The sequence below is a fragment of the Lygodium microphyllum genome, chromosome 19 (assembly GCF_053477565.2).
Source record: "Lygodium microphyllum isolate KBCC chromosome 19, Lygodium_microphyllum_v1.1.10, whole genome shotgun sequence".
In the NCBI taxonomy this organism is placed as follows: Eukaryota; Viridiplantae; Streptophyta; class Polypodiopsida; order Schizaeales; family Lygodiaceae; genus Lygodium; species Lygodium microphyllum.
In genome coordinates this window covers 137065627-137085903 of record NC_141153.1, presented here as the reverse complement: position 1 = coordinate 137085903, position 20277 = coordinate 137065627, and the positions used below count along the sequence as shown (strand labels likewise).

General features: G+C 41.3%; 1 protein-coding gene across 2 annotated transcripts in view; it reads left to right on the top strand.

The window, feature by feature from the left end:
• Positions 1-4542: 4542 nt before the first annotated feature.
• The window catches only part of LOC148020425 (UPF0235 protein At5g63440), a 96789-nt gene continuing 81054 nt past the window's right edge, over positions 4543-20277 (top strand). The window contains exon 1 of one of the 2 annotated variants that reach the window (XM_087700725.1): positions 4543-4785. In XM_087700725.1, the coding sequence (XP_087556851.1) occupies positions 4671-4785 (115 nt within the window). In that variant the 5' untranslated portion in view covers positions 4543-4670. The remainder of the gene's footprint in view (positions 4786-20277) is intronic. The other variant, XM_087700726.1, reaches the window with a different exon arrangement.

Sequence of the window (20277 nt, the reverse complement as noted above, 5' to 3'; positions counted from 1 at the left end):
ATGTCTGCCAAAGACATGATGCCACGGAGAATCATAAGAGACCTATAAACCCTATTTTGATTACGTTACCCTTTGAAAAATGGGCTATCGATTTTGTGGGACTGAGATACCCTTCATTGACAATTAATAAGCATTATATTATTGTAGCAATGGACTACTTTAAAAAGTGGTCTAAAGCTCGAGCAACGATGAAGGATAATGCTAAATAGACGGCTAGTTTCATTATGGAGAAAATTGTTTGCCATTTTGGTCCACCTAAGGAGATAGTGTCTGATTGAGGAACACACTTCTTGAATAAGGTTATAGTAGCCTTGACGGAAGCTTTGAAGATTAAGCACAATAAAACTACCCCATATAATCCATAAGCAAATGGTCAAGTTGAGAGTATGAATCAACAACTTGTTGGAATCTTATCCAAGATAGTGTTTGAAAGTGAGTGAGATTGGAATAAGAAATTGTATGTGGCAATTTGGGCCTACAACGCAACATTTAAGAGAGCTATAGACTACACCCCGTTCAAGCTGGTATATTGGGAAGAGTGTGTTTTACAATTGGAAATAGAGCTCCCCACTATGTGTTTCACTCTTAATCATTCATTGGGAGAGGTAGAAGCATTGTAGGAAATATTTATTGCTCTTGCACATCTTGATGAAATTTAATTGCAGGCTTTATTATATCAAGAAGTAAGGAAGAAGAGAACGAAAGCATTTCATGATCTTCAGGCTAAGAAGTATAAATTTGTGAAGGGTCAGTTGGTGTTGTACTATGATGTTCATTGTGAGTTATTTCCTGGTAAGCTAGAACACAAATGGGATGGGACGTATAAAATTGTATGTATATCACATTCTTCCTATCCATCCAATGTAGAAGTACAAGGCTTAAAGTTCCATGCATGAAATTGTTACAAAGGTTAAAGACCCATCCAATGTAGAAGTTCTTAAATGACAATGTACCTCCTCTAGTCACTTCACATGGAGTTGGCACCAATTGCACCATGACATGGCAACTAACGACATCTGCTTTTTCACCTTGGTTGAGTAATTGCAGGTATTCATTTTGCTAAGAAACAACCCACATATTGTGAATCTATATCCTTAAGATCTATCCTCGAGTCATGCAAACTAGATGCACCAAAAGAGTTGCTACATCGTCCACTGTTGGATAAGACCCTGCTAACCAAAGAGAAGTTCCAGATCACCAGTCATTTTAATAGACTCTCATTGCTCAGTGACATTACCTCCTCCATGTGTATCCTCATGGTTCACCCTACAAACTAAGATGCCCATAATTCGGGTTTCTATGTCTAGTGGGTCCCTAAAACCCCTATTGTACATAAATAAAACCATTCTTGGTGTAAATATCTATAAGATTTTAACCTTTAATTTAAAAACTTAACAATTCTATACACATTGCACTTGAGTCCACAAGCTCAAAAGCTTGTATTATTTTTTGCATAAGGGGAGAGCTTCAAGCTATTCTCTCAATCTTCCAACTCATCCTTACAAGGAAAAATAACCATGGAGGAGGCCCTAAATTGCCCATAGTCACTTTTTGTGGTGAAAAGGTTAAGTAGGTAAAGAAGTAGTAAGTGAATCATATTTCATTATTTATTCAGGGATAATTCCAACGATCATTACTCCTTTTTTGCAGATGGAAGCTCAACAAGTCCCTCCAATGTTAGCCATCCCTCACCTAATATTAATCATATACCCTCTCAATGAGGGCAAGCACATAGCAAAGGGTGGATTTTAACTAGAGAGCTTATAAATAGCCAAATGTGGCATAGCTAACTACATCTCAACCATGTTAACCAGTGTTTACTTCATGAAGCACTCAAATCTCATTAAAAATTGCCACCTAGACACTATATCCAACTAACTCTTCTATGCTTTAAAAGTGGTGATCAATTTTTTGAGAGAACTTTTAACTTAGTACAAAGTTAGTAGAAGAAACTTGGAATAAAGTTTGGAATAGGTAAATACAACATAATATAGAAAACACCTCAGGCTGCATAGAGATGGTATAACTCAATAATAAATAGTGAAGGAGTACTATTGAAGACCATCACTAAAATGAAGAACTTCATGTCACAGCACATGTCCCACCATCTCTTTACCTACAACAAGGCCATCATCATCCTTACCAGAGTCCCAAAATGTCTACTAGAGGACATTATAACAACAAAACAATTAATCAAGATCCAAATCCCCCTATGGTTGAAGTGTGTCACAAATCCTTTAGCAAAAGTACATAAGGTTCTCTCAAAGGACACAACATTGAAGTTAAACTACCCAGAGGCATGTAATAGCATTGTCAATTTTGCTAGCATAGTATCCCTCTATGAGAAATCATGTCATCTATCTATATGTCCCAAACATGGTCCCATTGATGAGTTAGATAAGTGGAGAAAGAAGCAAAGGGAAGAAGTTGAACTAAGCCCAACATCATCAAGAAAATGTGATGAGAAAGTGATAGAAAATCAATGCATAATCATTAAAGCTGCTAAAAAGAGATTGAAAAAAGAGTGGAAGAAATTGGAAGCATGGATGCACGAAGGGCATGCAAGAACAATTAGATCTTCCATTGAGGAAGTACTATGCAAGAAGGATCAATCCATCTCTTACAAGTGGTATAAAGTCTAGCTAAAAAAGGAGAATCCTTCAAAGGAAATAAAAAAATCAACAAATGAATCACGGTCCTCTAAGTTCACTACCCTCCATGAACTAATGACTCAATTAGGAAGTGTGAAGGCAAATCAAAACGCTCACAAGGGCAAAAGAGGCCATGACTATGAATCAAGATAATAGGTTGTGTCCAAAGCAATCATCTAAGAGCACACATGAACCACCCATATAAGGCCAAAACACAAGAGGTAGAGTGGGAGCTCTAGGGTGGCTATATGAAGAGTGCAAGATGAACAAAGATAAAGCTATAGCAACAAAAGAAGAACTCAACAAATGATTGGATGAAACCTAAGAAGAATACAAGAAGTTCCTTGTGGAATTTGAAGACTAAGTGTAAAAGCTCCAAACTCAACTTAAGGAAAAGGATTTAAGACTTTAGAAAAAAGACTACAAGCTTTGAGAGAGGGATGCAGTGCTCAAGGTTAAGGATGAAGAGATGGATAAGCTATGCAAACAACTTTGTAAAATGAATCTGAAATTGACAAAGACCTCTGTCCACTTGGCCTAAGAAAAAGCCAAAATAGACTTGCATGAAAGACTCATCTACAAGCATAGGATCAATGGAAAGCCACATGCATAGGGTGATAAGAAATGATTCCTATTAGCCTAATAGGGACTATTGGTCAAGTAGAAGGTGAAATACATAGATTGTATGAAATAGCATTGATGAAATTGACCTAGATGCAACACTCTACTGTGAGAGCTAGCATAAGGTGCAACCGGAAGCCTGTAAATTTGTCATAACTAAACAATAGGAACTACTTAGGGAAGCAACATTATTAGCCCACATCCCATAAATAGAAGATCACGATGAAGAGATTAAGGCCAGCTAAGATTGTGATCTTGGGTACCGTGGAAAATAGGAAGCAAATCAAAGAGATCAACTTAATGAATAAAGAGCTAACTTAAGAAGACTTAATCTGCCACCCGAGGAAGAAAGGATGTGAAGAGCATGAATTGAAGATAACATGTCTTGTACAACCTAAAATACCACAACCAACCTCTCCCATCACCTTAGAGCCACCCTTAGTCTCACCAAACACCTCCATTGATACGTGAGAGCTATTAAAGTTCGACATAGGGGAATCAAAAGAGTGCTCAATTAAAAAAAAGAGAGAGGTTGATTTGGAGCAAAAGGAGGCACACACTACCATGATACAAACCTTAAGGGCATAGTTTGCAGAAGAAGATTGAGAATAATATCCCCCATGAGCTCATATAGAACGAAGATAAAGAGAATCCAAGGGAAACTATGTAGAGGTACCAGGAGAAACAATAATCTAGCATCTCTCAGTACTTTCGATTTAAAAGTGAATGATGAAAGTGGATTCAAAAGGTCGCTTCCCTTGCGCACAATGCGACTACTTATATGAATAGTTGTAAACATCACAATGAAGCAGGCTAGGCCCCTTGGATATCATAGTCTATTGAAAATCTTACCCGGCACAAGAAAGCAAGGATACGTACCTCAAGATGAATCTAAGAGAAGCACGACCAAGTCTACTAGAATGGTGATACTCCATCTTGGAGAATAACAAGAGGGTGTGGGAATCCTTTTGTTACTCATGCAAAGAAGAATGGGCGGATGTGCTCTATTGCACTTACTCACAATGATATGGCAAGGAGTACTAGGAGAGTGAACATGGCAGACAATGTTTTCCGAAGATCCCCAACATAAGAGAGAACATGTTAGGCCTTGCGGCCGAGTGAGATGGCATGCTTGTCCCTAGGACCAACTTCCACTCTCTAAATGGTATAGGCGGCCAAAGCTAAGTCCTAGAATTTGACTTCCTAATGTAGGTATGTGTGGAAAATAAATTGTGGAGTGATGATTATTTTCCCGGGAGATGCTTCCTTTTGATCACTTTTGAATGGTTACGGCTTATCGGGCAAATAATCAATACGACTGGCTGAACCTCAAAATACAGATTTGATCCAATTTGAGATTTAAATTTAAATCTTCGCAGCGAGCGAGCGAGAGAGAGAATGCCGAAGCGCACCACACACACATACTCCAGCGAAGACGCGGCACCAGACGGCCCCGAGTCGGACCTCTACGTCTACTACTGCAAGCACTGTGGCTCCCATGTCCTCATCACAGGTGCATCTCCCTTCCCTGGTAGCAACTAACAAAAAAACCCAACTTTGTCCAGGAGCTATGTTCCAGATTGTTGCTAAAATTCTGACAATAACGTTCATCCTTTCAACAATTCCAACTAAATATGATAGTGTTTGATGTATATAGACATTGATTTGCTCCAGGAATATTGCACTCATGGAAACACTTCTCTCTTCTCAGTAATTATTGCTGTAACATGTCCCTATGGTGCGTGTAATTTATTTTCTATGAGAATATCGCATGTGTAAGCATACACTAGTGCGCATGCATGTGCCAATTTTTGTGAATAAAGATCAACGGTAAAGTTTTCAAAAGGTATTCAATGAAATTTCAGAATTATTCACCAATGGATGCTAAGTGGATGGAAGAGGATGACTTGGTAGACCATTCTCAGCTGTTGTAGCTTTACGTTGAGACTTTTCAATTAGAGTTGAGAGCTCAGCTAGGCTCAGCAAACTAGGGGTCCAAAGCATCGCCTAAAGCTCGAGGGGGAGCTAACACTTCCACTCTAGTGACGGACAACTCTCGTGTATAGTGGATCTCGGATGTATTCAATATGCATCCAAGGTGCTGGGCTGATAGTATTTTTGCCATGAGATCACTATTCATTGTACTAGTCACAGTAGTTTAGTATGCAGATTGGTATAGTTTCATTGTAGTTGGTGCCAACTTCTCCATTGTCATCTACACCTCTCCACAATAGCGGATACCTTGGATTGTGGTGGTCACCAGTCTTCTTTAGCACTTGGCCCTCTACATCTTGTGTTTGTTGTAGGTGGTAGCTTTCAAGTCTATTCGCCTTGTTTCTAGCCTTCGTCTAGTGTCAAAGAGGCTTTGAACAGTTGCATTTGTTGCAGTTAGGTACTTCCAACCGATGTTTGTGGAAGGCTACATTTGACAGTTTCTAGCAATTGTCTACTTCTCTAGGGGTAGTTGACAAGTGTGTTTTGTAGCCAATTCCTATGGCCTTCATTCTATAGATTATCTCTTGCTTGCTGCCCACTATTCAGAGTTATCAGTGTATGTTCAACTTGATCGAGACTCTCTAGATCTATGTTTGCTGTTTGTTGAACACCTTTGGAGATTGCTTGCTATATTTCAGGTTCTGTTTCAGAGGATGACATAGGCTCTACCTTATACTCTTTGCCTCCATATTCAAAGACATAAGAGTCAAGGTTCAATATTCACCTTGCATAGTGTCTTTGTTTCATTAAGCATTATATCTACTCATTCATTATTCTTCATTTATCTATGTTTAGTGTCTTTGACCCTAATTCTATTGAGTTCTTCTACTTGTCTATGCTTTGTTGTAAGATTATGTTTGTTATATGTAGATGAGTATTTCTTTAGAGATAGATCGGATGTAGCTCCTTCCTTTCCTCTTGGACGAAAGTGAAGATATTTCTTCTAGTATTTGTTCTCACGGTGCAAGGTCTTCCTGTACTATAGACACTTGGGATATCCTCAGTGCGTCTCCTTTATATTTGTATTAGAGTTAGAAAATGACTTCGATTTCTTGGTCTTCTTTCCTTTCTTTTGTTTGGCTTGTCTTTTATCCAATGAGGATGCTACAAAATCACGGCTTTCTTTTGTTTGGTTTGTCCTTTATCCAAAAAGGATCCTACAAAATCACGATTTTGTGCTTCGGCTTTGCGAGAATTTGTCTCCTTGTGAGATGCATCGTGCTCAAGTACCATTGGCACTAGCTCCTTCCAAGTAATACTATCCCTCATATGAGAGGGGAGGAGATAGTTGCAGAATACATCATACTTTGGGGACGAGAGATGTAACATGTGACAAAGGCATCACATCAAGGTCTTCAAAGCCACGGTCTTCTCAAGGGCATTTCCTCCATCTTGTTGATGTGGTTCTTTACTATAGGTGAATTTGTAATAAAGAGATGTTGAAGTTTCAACTTGCAGGTCATATGATGCTTGAATATCCAGATGAAACTAGTCTTCCCTCTTGGAAAAGGTGGTAGATGACCTGATTAGCCACAAACTATGGCAAGCAATAAATAAGAAGTTCTGAAAATGCAACCTTTACCACTTAATCTTAGATAATCAACACCACATTGGCCCTAACAATTGGTGCCCCTTGTAGTATTACTTTATCTTGTATTACTAGAAGGTTGAAGTACATTGAGTTATGGTTTGATCTCCTTCAATACAATTGTTGTAAAAAATGGCTAACACGTCATAAAAATCAATTTGTGCCTTGAATACACTACAATCTTGGCACAATTGGGTCTTCAATCTCTTCCATGTGGGCCATGATAAATTGGGAATGGGCTATCCCTTGATCAACTACAAATTTCCTTGCCTTTGTTTGCTTCATTGAGTACCCGGTCTTCAATAATTGGGCATGGATCCCAAGAAAGCTGAGGAAATTCTAATTTTTGCTTGTAAATAAGGGTTTCAACAAGAATCTCTTCAATTGCTCTACACCCAGTGCTGGAAATGGCTGAGAACGGTTGAGATTTATAATTAGATAAGAGAGGAAGTCATGGAGAGAGAAAATTTTCAAGTCTTTTGCCAAAACAAGGCAAATTGTTGTCGCCTACTATAGGACAGCAATTATGGTTGTCACCAGCATGCTGCTTGGGATCTCCAAAATGCTATTGCTGGCTGTTGGCCACACCTTGGAAGCTGTCACCTACTGTGGGAGGCTTTGTGGCTGGCTGAAATTAGCTTGGACCTGCTACCACCTGCTGTAGCAGCCTCTTCCTTGTCTCTCTTAGCTTACACCAACCTCTGAATGGTTGGAATGACCCTCAACTAGCTCCAATAGTCCTCTCCTAGCCTTGCATGGGAAGGTTTTGTTAGCTTGTATTTTGTTAGTCTATCATCTCTTGGTTGTGAGCTCTGTTAGAGTTTGACGGAGAGAGCGGAGCTTTGATTGTTTCAGCCCATTATTTCTTTGTGCACTTTTTCAGTCAATTGAGGAGTATTCACACTAGCCGAGGGTAGTTTTCAGCGTCTGCATTTCTTTTTCAGTGGGGCCTGCAGGGTTGGCAACCTACATCCATCATGAGCAGCGTGTTCCAATTGATTGCTAGCAGATTTATGCATTTTACAAGTTGGTTAGCCAGTATAGGATGTTTTTGGCTATATATAGCCCATCCCTACTTTTGGCTGGTCATTACTTTGTCTTGTAAGGGGACAACACACTTCATCTTTGGCCTTTCCTTTGTCTTGATGTTGTGGTTGTCATCAGCTTGATCCAGTGTCCTCATTGATGGCTTTGGGTTGTGTGTAGGGACTAATCATTCCATCATTGTATTCAGCTTTCCATTCAGATTCAATGCAGAATTATCACTTTCATTCTCTACTTTCTTGTAGTCTCTCTCCTCTCTTTCCTCTTCATGTTTGTGTTTCTCTTCCGATGTGCTCTCTCATATGCTATCATTGCATGATTGAGAATGGAGAGGATACATCCAGAGGAGATCACACTTAGCGATCTATCCAATGCATCCCAAATGTAAGTTTCACGGTTTTTCTTGAGGTGAAAATGCAGATTTTAGTGTGCCATTGCAAAAAATGTAGGTTTTTTGTTGTGTTTGGGGCAATTTTGACAAAGGTAGGCCATCTACAATTGTTCCTCTATAGGTATAGCTTTTGTCTCCCTTTGTTTGGGCTTCTTGGCATTCCAATGCAGTAGAATCAAGTATATTTGTAGCTCTATAAGAGCCGTGGAGTACCATCGGTTCAATGGTTTTGATGACTTAGACTAGGACTCTATCTATTCTTTTGAAGATAGGCATTCATAGCTGTCAGATCGGTGCAGTGAATGCAATGAAGATAGACGAGTAGAAGTATCTCATTCTGGTAGGTCTCAAAGATCAAAGAGGCATTCTCCCCCTCCTAGTTCTCTCCATGGTTCACATCGGGCTTATCCTTCAGGCCTTCACATTGCGATGATAGTACCCTTTGTTCAGGTGCCGATTTTTCCTTCCTTACCCAAAGAAGATTATTACATCCTTGACTCCTTTGAAGCAATGGGTGATCAAGCCACCACCAAGTTGCCTCGGAGAAAACTTGGTGTTGATATTGATCATACCAACTCCTAAAAATAGAAAGTAGTCATAGTAGTTTTGTGTTTGTTAAACAATGCCTTTGCAATAGCATGCGTGACCATGGATTCCCTGCCTTCGGCCATGGTGTCAAAGTGTCCCCTCTTGTAAGGTGAGACTAGAAGCAAATCTTGCTTTGTCAAAAAACAACCCATTATAAACTTGGATGTTAATCTCAACTCTAGGATTTCAATTTGTTAGACTTCAGTTGATAAGTAAGGGAAGCTCCTCTTTGGGTCCTTTGCGCTTGTATTGAATATATGGATGAGGCTCAATTGCCCCACCTCTACTACCCTCTCATACTCCCTCTTTGGCATTGGAGAGTCATGAAGGATGACTTGCATCACCAACACTAGATGGTTGTGGAGGAAGGGTTTGCGATGCCCTTCCACTTCATAGTAGAAGATCAACACTTTTGTGCCTTGGGAGTCATGAGGGACGACTTACATCTATTAGCGGTCATGTTTGTCATGCATTGTCATCTCTTGCCTGTGAGCTTCAACAGTCATTTTTGTTATGCATTGTTATCTCTTGCCTTTGAGCGTTAGACGGGGACATTAGGAGCTCTACCATGTATGTCATGTACTTTGATAGAGAAAGCAGCCCATTCTAGAGTTTGCATTTTATTCTTTCAGTTGATATCTGGCACTTGTGCACCCTCGAATGGCTGCGGATTGCCATGTCAACATTTATTATTGCCACGTTAGCAATCATCAACAATTTGATGCCATGCCATGATTTTTAAAATGCAGGTCGCGGACAGGATTTATGGTTCTATTTATTGCTGGTCGGTTAGTTTCCAGTATTTTAGGCTATTTATAGCTGTGCCCACTATTTGATAGATCATTCACTCCTTTGCTCCATAGGTGCTCCAACAAGTGGTGGTAGTCTTCTCCATGTCCAACGTGGATTGCAGGCTGGATATTCTCTATCTCTATCATTGTCTTCGACATTCTCACCATCTCCGTCACTTCTAGTGCTGTTGTCATCATTTTGATCCAATGCCCTCCTTTGTATTCATCATTCTTTTTTTGTTAGTGCAGGATTTTTTCTTCATCTCTCATTGTGTATGTGTGTGTGTGTGTGTGTCCTCGTGTTCATGGTTCTCTTCCATTGCGCACTCTCACATGCTATCATCACCTAAGCAAGTACCTGGAGTTACTTCTTCAAGATGAGACCCCCTTGGGCTGAAAACACCAATTTTCAGCCATATGCCCCTTGCTAGAAACATAGATTTTTTTGTGTTCTACTAATCCATATGACTTAGGCGGACCATCTATAGTTCTTCCATCGCAGAGGTGTGACTGATTTCCAGCATTCGGGACCATTTACAATAAAACACAGATTTTTGTGGGAGTTTGCAGGTGTTGAAATGTCTTATTTAGTGGTTTCATGGCTTTGATGGACTGTGAAGAGATCTCTCATCACTTCTTTGAGATCACGAAGATGAGAGGTCCTGGCCCTGTTCTGAATGGGAACCCTCTCTTGATAGGTCACCCTCTCTTGATAGGTCACACAGATCGGAGCAACCCTCTTCTCCCTCTCTTTATGTAGGGTATATGTGCTTGTTCTTTTTTCTCATTCCAAAGAAGACCAATTATTTGCTTTAGTCATGTACAGTGGAAAGCCGAACACAAGGACAGAAGAGAAAAACACAAAAGAATACTGCAAATAAGAGGACTCAGAAGAATGCTTGAGAAATGGAATCCATATACCAAACATGAGAATGACGCGTACAACAGTGCGTCACTAGCTCGTAGGCACTGGCACTAGCTCCCTTTCTCCAACAAAACTTGTGGTGGTAATGATATGATTGATTGAGGAGGAAGCCTAGTATAACTAGGACAAAAATATGCCATAAATGGCAGTAGATCAGCCAACAATAAATGCCTAAATACACATCATAATGACCATAGAAAAACTAGATTGCTAACACCCTCTCTCAGATCATGCGTGATCTGATACAATACAATGATACAATAATAAAGACTCATCATAGTCCATACAACAAAGACTACCAAAATAGGACCATGGATTCCCAAACAGTGGGTGATTAAGCCGCCACCAAGGTACCTCAGAGAGAACTTGATGTCGATGTCGATTGTACTAGAACTTGAAAAATAGAGAAGAGTTATTGTTGATCTTTGTGTCTATCAACAATGTCTTGCAGTACCATACAAGACTATCTTGTCAAAAATGTCTCTAAACATACATGATCATGAGTTCCGTGCCTTTGGCCAAGACCACCAAAGTGTCTCATCATGTGAGCTTGGACTAGGAGCCCATCCTACGCACTCTGTCAAGTAACAGCCCATCATGAATCTCGATGTTAATCTTGGCTTCAAGATTTGAACCTATTGGACTTTAGTTGATGTGTTAGGGATGTTCCTCTTTGGAACTTGTACAGTCACTCTTTGGCACTGGAGAGTTGTGAGGGGTGGCTACATCACCTGCACTAGAAAGTAGGAGGAGCTACCAAGCCCTTCCCTTGGTTTGAAGAAGATCCTTTCTATGCCTTGGCCTTGGCATGGGCCGGAGGATTTGAGTCAAAGTCTGAGCAAGAGGACGACTCAGTGGAGGAGTCCATATCTTGGTGCTTCTTCTTCCCCTTCTTCTACGAAGCCGCTAACTCTTTGTAATCCTTGCGCAAATGTCCCTTCTTACCATAGTGATAACATTGGTCTTTGTTTCTTTTTCTTGTCACCCCTCTTTGAAGTTGTAAAGGCCTCATTGGAACCAACAAATTGCAATGGAAGACTCTTCTATAACTATAAAGGCATCTCATGCTTAGGCAATATCAAGGACATTTGTAGAAAACTTATGGGTGTCAATGACATTTGAGCCCTCAAAGCATTGGCCACTCTATCGAACCTTGGAGGGAGCTTGTGTGTTGAGATGGCAAGCTCAATACATGTGGACATGGATGATGGACCGCGTGGTTAGATGGGTCCACACGTCTACACTTAGCACGTTGGTGGTCATTATGCATCTCACATGGCCACTGACTCATTACTTATTATATTCAGGTCGTTACACCTATTTACAACTGGCATAGTTATAGCGCCAGTCGACTAGTGTAGTCGGTTATGCATTGTTTGACTTAGTAGGCCACTTTCCTTTTATGTTGTATCTTATCTATACTTTGTGTACATTGTAAAGTGTGTGGAAGAAGAAGAAGAAACCATCAAGAAAACGTTTTGGCCTCCATCTCTCTTCTTGTCTCTTGAGTGAGCTTCTCCTTGTGCATTCTATGTGTGTTCGGCGCAGCATCTTGAGCAACCCCCTCCACCACGCGATTCTTGATATGGTATCAGAGCCGTGTCATTGAGAGAGACTGATTTTGAAGGTTGAAGCAAAGGAGAAGAAGCAAGGTTCGAGCAAGCAAGCCACGGGTAAGAAGCTTTTCCATCCTTCAACTCTTTCTCTTGGATAGTGCCTATGGAGGTACCGGAAGCAGGGCAGAGCAAAAATCTCAGATTGCAGTGAGATTTGGTGTGCGCGAAGAGCACTGTGTATTCTGCAGATAAGCCCTTTAGGGCTTGCTCGCATTTATTTTGGGCATCTGAGGCCGTTTCAGGGCCCGTTTTAGAGCCGCAAGGTTGCGGATAGCAGTTTCGGGGTACACTGTGACTTCGACTGTATTGATCGAACGTGGGTGCGCAGGTTACAGATTTCAAATCTGTAAGTTCAAAGGTGTTTACCAGTAATAAACACAAGGTTTATCTGCAAACTGGTTGCAGATTGCATGTATTGTTGAGCAGACAGTGAAAAAGGTGTCTGGTATATTGCTGTGCACTACAGGTCAAGGGTTGCAGAAGATTTGCTTGCTGTTTGGTATTAGTTTTGTGATAATGGCAGAGAACAGTGGAAGCCCCATCATTGAGAAGCTCGACAAGAACAACTACCCTTCATGGAAGTTCCGTGTCACGAACTTTCTTATTGGAAAAGGCCTCTACGAGTTCGTTTCAGGTGAAGAAAAGGAGCCGGAGGTGAGTGATCCTCCAACTGCAGAAGAGACAAAGGCACGAAAGGAATGGAATGCAAAAGACAAGAAGGTCATGTATTGGTTGTCTGCAGTAATTGACAATAATATGTTGGGACACATTAGAAATGCAGAGAATACATATGCAGCTTGGACCATACTTGAAAGTATGTTTTCTGTAAATACAAAGGCACGAAAGATTCAACTCAAGCAAGAGTTGAATACATTGAAGAAAGGGAAGATGTCTATCAATGAGTATGCATTGAAGGTAAGGAGCATTGCAGATGTCTTGGCAGCAATTGATGCAATGCCCGATGATGATGATTTGGTGTCGTCTACCTTGGGTGGACTTAATAATGAAAAGGCTTGGAAGTCTTTTGTAACTTCCGTATATGTTAGAAAGCCATTTCCAGATTTCGATGAGTTGGTCTCCCTTATGATCACTGAAGAGATCAACATGCAGAGTGAGACATCTGAAAGAAGCGGTGAACTGGTCCAAGCTTTCTACTCCAGTTCAGGAAGGGGACGTGGCAGGTTCTCTTCAAGAGGCCGTGGTACAGGACGTGGTAGTGATAACCAGCAAAATAGATTGAATCAGCAATTTAGCGATATGCAGGTTTCAGGAGGTCTGGTAACTTTAGAGGCAGGGGGAGCTTTAGAGAAAGAGGTGGATGGCAGAACAAAGGTTCTAACAACTCTGGTATTGTGTGCCACTACTGTGGCAAAACAGGTCATATTGCAGCCCAATGTTATGCTAAGAGAGATGATATCCGCAGTGGTAAGTTGCAGCAAGGAAACTATGCATCGTCTTCACGACAGAATGAAGACAAAAATGAACGTCTGTTTGTTATGCAGCATATGCTGAATGCTGTTACAGGAAAGGGAGCACATGATGATGTTTGGTATGTTGATTCAGGTACATCCAATCATATGACCAGCCATGCAGAATGGTTTGGAGAGATGCAGAATTTGCAGAATGCAGGTTATGTGCAGACGGGTGATGACTCATGCCACCCAATTTCACACAAAGTTCCCTTGTCCTTGTATGATGGTAAGACAAAGAGTCTTTCAGATGTATTACATGTGCCATCTATTACAAAGAACTTGGTGTCAGTCGGTCAAATGGTAGAGCAAGGGCTGCAAGTCAGATTTAATGCAAAGGGCTGCTTTGTAGAAGATTTCAATGACAAGTGCAGGTTGGTAGCAAAGGGAAGTAGAGTTGGACGTATGTTTACTCTGGACGCTGGAATTCCTATTATGAATGCTGCTATGTATGCCAAAGGAAAAGGTGTTGTTGCAGACATTGAAATTTGGCACAAACGCATTGGACATGCAAATGTACAAAGGCTAAAATTAATGTAGTCCAAAGGGTTGGTTACAGGTTTGCCTACATTTAGAGTTGCAGAATTTCAGAAGGTATGTGAAGCATGTCAGTTTGGTAAGTAGGCAAGACAACCTTTTTCACATGATAGAGATGTAAGCAGAAATATCCTTGATGTTGTGCATACAGACATTTGGGGGCTTACACAAAATGTATCTCTTGGAGGCAGTTCATACTTTGTCACATTCATTGATGATTGTTCTAGAAAGCTGTGGGTATATTTTATGAAGGAAAAGAGTGAAGCATTTGAGCACTTTAGAACTTTCAAGGCTGCAGTTGAAAGAGAAACAGGCTTGAAAGTAAAGTGCTTGAGGTCAGATGGAGGGGGAGAGTACCTCTCAAATGAGTTCAGTGATTTTCTGAGATCTCATGGGATAAAGAGACAGTTCACATGCAGGTATACCCCACAGCAAAATGGGGTTGTAGAAAGGAAAAATAGGCATATTGCAGAAGTTGCACGTGCCTTGATGGGGTTGAAAAGAATGTGCCTAAGCATTTTTGGTCTGAGGGTGTTCATACTGCTGTTTATATTATGAACAGAACTCCCACAGCTGCAGTTCATGGTATGACCCCCGAAGAATGTTTTACAGGTAAGAAGCCTGATGTTTCACACTTGAAAGTGTTTGGCTGCATTGCATATGTTCATGTGCCAGATGAGTTGCGGAAGAAACTGGATCCAAAGGCTGAAAAGTGTGTCTTTATTGGATACTCTTTAGAGCAGAAAGGGTATCGCTGTTACAACCCTGTCACATGTAAGTTCAGAGTGAGCAGGGATGTCATCCTTGATGAAATGAGCAGTTGGTATGCATCTAGTGGTGATGCATTGGATGATGATGATGATTATGACATTCATGTGCAGGCTGAAAAGCAAGAATCACGAACTCTTAGCGGACCAGAGACATCATCTGGTAGTCCTTAGTCTGGGAGACTAAGGAGTAGCTCTACATCTTCAGGTGCATCTAGTAGCACTACATGTAAAGACAAAGGAAAGAGTAAAGTGTCAGAAGGCATTGATGCAGTTCTTGATGGAGACTCCAGTGGCTCAGAGAGCTTGGATGATGAGCTTGGCATTCCTTCAGTGAGGACTCCAGGTGTGCAGAGAGCACGCGTTAATGCAAAGACTCCATTGAGTGATCCAGTGGTACGCAGGTCTAGCAGGGTGAGATACCCTGTTAAAAGATTTGGTTTTGAAGGTTATGCAGCTCACCATTATGCTTATATGGTGAAACTAGTTGAGGATGTTGAGCCCACATGTTTTGAGGAGGCTGTTGGTCATGCTCATTGGGATGCAGCAATGGATAAGGAGATGGCTGCATTAGAGGCCAATAAGACTTGGGATCTAATATCATTGCCGAAGGGAAAGAAAGCTATTGGATGTAAGTGGGTTTATAAGATTAAGCACAATGCAGATGGTTCTATTAGCAGGTACAAAGCTAGGCTGGTTGCAAAAGGCTATTCCCAGACATATGGCATAGATTATGATGAAACCTTCAGTCCAGTTGCTAGGATGACAACTGTCAGATGTGTGATTGCTTTGGCAGCAGCCAAAGGTTGGAGGTTGCAGCAAATGGATGTAAAGAATGCCTTCTTGCATGGTGATTTGCAGGAAGAAGTGTATATGGATTAGCCAGCAGGTTATGAAGATTTAGAGCATCCCACGTATGTGTGCAGGTTGAAGAAGGCACTCTATGGGCTCAAGCAAGCACCTAGAGCATGGTCTGACATAGAGAATATCTTGTCAATATTGGCTTTTATGTTTCTGATGCTGATCACTCACTTTATGTGAGAAAGGGAGATGCAGGTTTGGTCATCATAGTCATCTATGTGGATGACTTGATTATTACAGGTGATAGTGATAGTGGGATTGCTGAAGTCAAGGGCTGTTTGAAGATGAAGTTTGAGATGAAGGATTTAGGTGAGCTAAGGTACTTCCTTGGCATTGAGGTGATCGGATGTGATGATGGTATATGGCTGTCCCAAAGACAGTATGGCTTGGATATGTTGTCCAAGTATGGTATGACTGCATGCAAACCACTTTCAGTCCCGTTGAAGCAGAATGTAAAGCTGAGTGCTGATGTTGGGGATGAGATAGAAGACCCTACTATGTTCAGGAGGATAGTGGGGAGTTTGATCTACATGACCATTACAATGCCAGACTTGAGCTACGCTGTTGGTCTTGTGAGTCAGTTTATGCAAGTACCTAGAAAGCCACATTTGGATGCAGTCAGACGCATATTGAGATATGTGAAGTCCACATTACATTATGGACTTTTCTATGAGGCAGGTACAGATGTACAGGTATTTGGATACACAGATGCAGATTGGGCTGGTAGTATGTTTGATAGAAGATCTACCAGCGGATACATGTTCTCTCTTGGTAGTGCAGCAGTTGCATGGAGCAGCAAAAAGCAATCTACAGTTGCTTTGTCGAGTACAGAGGCTGAGTATAGAGGTGCTGCTGTTGCAGCATGTGAGGTAGTATGGCTGCAAGAGCTATTGGCTGATTTGGATGTGCAAGTGGAAGGTCCAATTGTCATTTATTGTGACAACATGAGCAGTATACAGTTGGCTAGGAACCTGTGTTCCATGCCAGGACAAAACATATTGAGGTACACTACCACTTTGTGAGAGAGAAGGTACTAGCAGGTGAGATTGACTTGGTGTATGTCAGCACACAGGATCAGATAGCTGATATCTTCACGAAGGCATTGGGTACAGAGAAGCTTCAAAAGTTTCGAAGCTTACTTGGAGTTGCAAAGATGCAGTTGAGCTTGAGGGGGAGTGTTGAGATGGCAAGCTCAACACATGTGGACATGGATGATGGACTGCCTGGTTAGATGGGTCCACACGTCTACACTTAGCACGTCGGTGGTCATTATGCATCTCACATGGCCACTGACTCATTACTTATTATATTCAGGTCTTGCTACAGTTTGGTGCCTATACTAATGCGCAGAGCTGCATGTTGGGGCTGACTGTTGCAGCTTTGTACCTTCAGCCATTGTAGTCACATTGTTTCTTCTTTCTCCTGTGTTGTTTGCTACGTTTTTGGGTTTGCTGGAATACCCCTATATCAGTTGCATTTTTATGCAGGCAGCCCCCGGCACTTATTGTAGGAACATGCCCTACATTGCCTACGTTTTCTACAGGCAACCCCCCTTGAATCTGTGTTTTGCTGTTGGGCAGCCTCCCTTTTGCTTGGTGGCAGCTCTTTTGCTAGGCAGCTTGCTTACAGGTGGACAACATCCTTTCTTTGCTACGTTTCCAACTGCGTGGTCTTTTCTACCAGGGCGACTTCTTTTCGGTGCTTGGCAGTCTCTTTTTCAGGCCAATAGCAGGGCAGATTTGCGTTTATTGCAGGTACATCATTTTCGAGCACTCTAATACATTACCAGCCCCTGGATTTGGCTGTAATTACTGGTTGAAGACTTCTTTTACTTTGCGTTTTGCTAATCTCTCTTTTTGCTCGGCAACATCTTTGTTTTCTTGCAGGTACTTTATTGAAGGACATCTATGGCCGACGTGTATGCTATGGGGGATTGTGGTTCGGGACACTTTAGATTGACCACCATCCTGTCTTTCTTTCTTGCTATATTCTTTTAGGGTTTCTAGTCCCTGAATGGCATTGATGGCATCTCTTGAGTAGGTGCCAGTCCTACCCTCTCTCTCCGCATTTGACAAGCTGGATGGGATGAACTACCCTTTATGGTCATGCCACATGGAGTGTCTCCTTAATGACTGTGACCTTCGGGGTTTTATTGCTGCCTCCCTACCCTGACCTAATGTGGATCCTCATGATGGTGTGACTATGGATTTGGCAGCTTTATGAGATCAGTGGAATGCTAGAGCCCGCTCTTTACTCCTTTTAACTCATACAGATTTTGTGCTCGTGTATATTAGATGTGCACCACCATAGAAATTTGGAGAAGATTGGCATCTCTCTTTTGGATCCAAACATTTGGGCATTGCTTATCTCTTGAGTTGAAGCTATGACAACATTTTGTTGAGCTAAAAATGCATTAGCTTTACTTAAATAGCTCTAAAACTTGCTTAATTAATGAAGAAACCTTGTTTATTTAAAAGAAATGCGATCCTAGATAATTTCTGTGTCCCATAAGCACAAACCCACTTGGGAGGGCCCAAACTTTCTATAAATATGTATGTTGTCCTCCATTCAGTCCACAATCTTGTTTTTGCAGATTTCAAGTGTTTCAGCTTGTTGCCCACACCCTGTCGCGGAGGATATCTTGGCCAAAGCTGTCCATTTATGTCTACGTCAGTTGGTGCTTGATTTTCAGCCCTCTTTACGCAGTTTGGAGCCGATCCCAGCCAGGCGACTGCTTTTCTTGCAGAGACCTGCTGCCATATTGTCAGCAATTTTCTCTCCTGCAGGCTGTCCTACTTGCGTTTGGCAGTTTTCTCTCTCCTCCAGTTGTCGCCGAGCTTCTGTAAGTTCCAGCAATTTTCTCTCCTGCAGGCTGTCCTACTTGCGTTTGGCAATTTTCTCTCTCCTGCAGGCTATCCTGTCTGCGTTTGTCAATTTTCTCTCTCTTGCAGGCTGTCCTACTCGTGTTTTGTCTTTCTTTCTCTTGTAGCCTGCTTTTTTAGTCTTTCTCTCTCCTCATTGTTGTTTACATCAGATCCAGCTTCTCACTGTTGCGTCTATTGGTGTTCGATATTTGGAGTTTGCCTTGCTGCGATTCGAGATCCGTTTAGAGTACAATATACTCTCTAGCTCATTACCCTTGCCCTGATCCTTGAGATATAAGAGTTTGAGGTTCAGTATTCATTCACTGCATAGTGTATTTGGTGCATGAGCATTGTATATTCGGTAGTTATATCACTTTAGTTATTTTCTGTGTTCATTGTCTTTGAGTTACCCTAACCCTAGCCGAGTTCTTTTATCAGTTTGTGCTTTGTTGTACGATTGTTATTTGTGTTTCTGTGTCAGAGTATTTCTTTACATGGTATCAGAGCCTGGTACTCTTTGAGAAACCTAGGCCTTTGATTTGAAAGCTCTCCGCAAGAAGCAAGAACAACAATAGGTTTAATTGACTTCGAACACATCAAAACCAATTCAGTCTCCAAAACAATCTATGTCGAGAACCGACCGAGAGTGGGCAGAACAACTTGCTCCACAAAGTTTCGACATGGTGAAAGACACTTCTGATAACACAAAGAAAGGCTATACAAGCTTTCCACTGAAGAATATCATGTGATCATGGACTTTAGACGAAAGAAGATTGAAGGATTGCCCTTCAGGAGAAGCTACTCAATGAAGGTATGTATGAATTTCTCTCTTTAGATGTTGCTCATAAATCTAATGATATTGGAGGGCTGTCAAGACCTCTCTCAGGGATGGGCCCCCTTGTTGGAGAAAGAGATTCGGAGTATGTTCCATTCTTTCATCCTCTTCTGTCCACTCTAGTGCAAGGTACTTTAGATTCATCTTTTGTTTCTTCGTCTTTTACCTCCTTTGCTTTGCAATATACTGGTAGAAATCATGAGGAAGATAGTGTACAATCAATTGACTACGGAAAAGGTTATCTTGAGGACCAATTCTTATATGTCGCACGTTGTGGGGATTATAAGAAAAAGCCAGGTACCTCTTTTTCTATTCTTCCTTCTTTTCAATTTATTTCACAAAATTAGAATGAATTTGGTATTCCTATTTCTACATTGCATGGTGCATCATCATCATTTCATTTTCAATCATTAAATGGTAAAAATAAACAAAATGCATCTATACCTTTCATACCACAAATTCAAAACTCACCCATCCCACCATATTCTTCCGCTGCTTTTCCACTTCCTTTTATACCATTTACATTCCCCTATCAAACACCTCATGTTGCACATCACACTGCACCGGGGGGTTATGGAAACATAGACACCGCCTTTAGGACCTCATCCTTTCCTCCATCGGGTGGTGTTCCACCTACTTCTCATACCCTTTCGGGATCATTCCAGCCTGGGTATCCCCCTTAATCTCTTCCGAGTGTGGATCAGTTGTACTACAACTTGCTTCTATAGCATTAC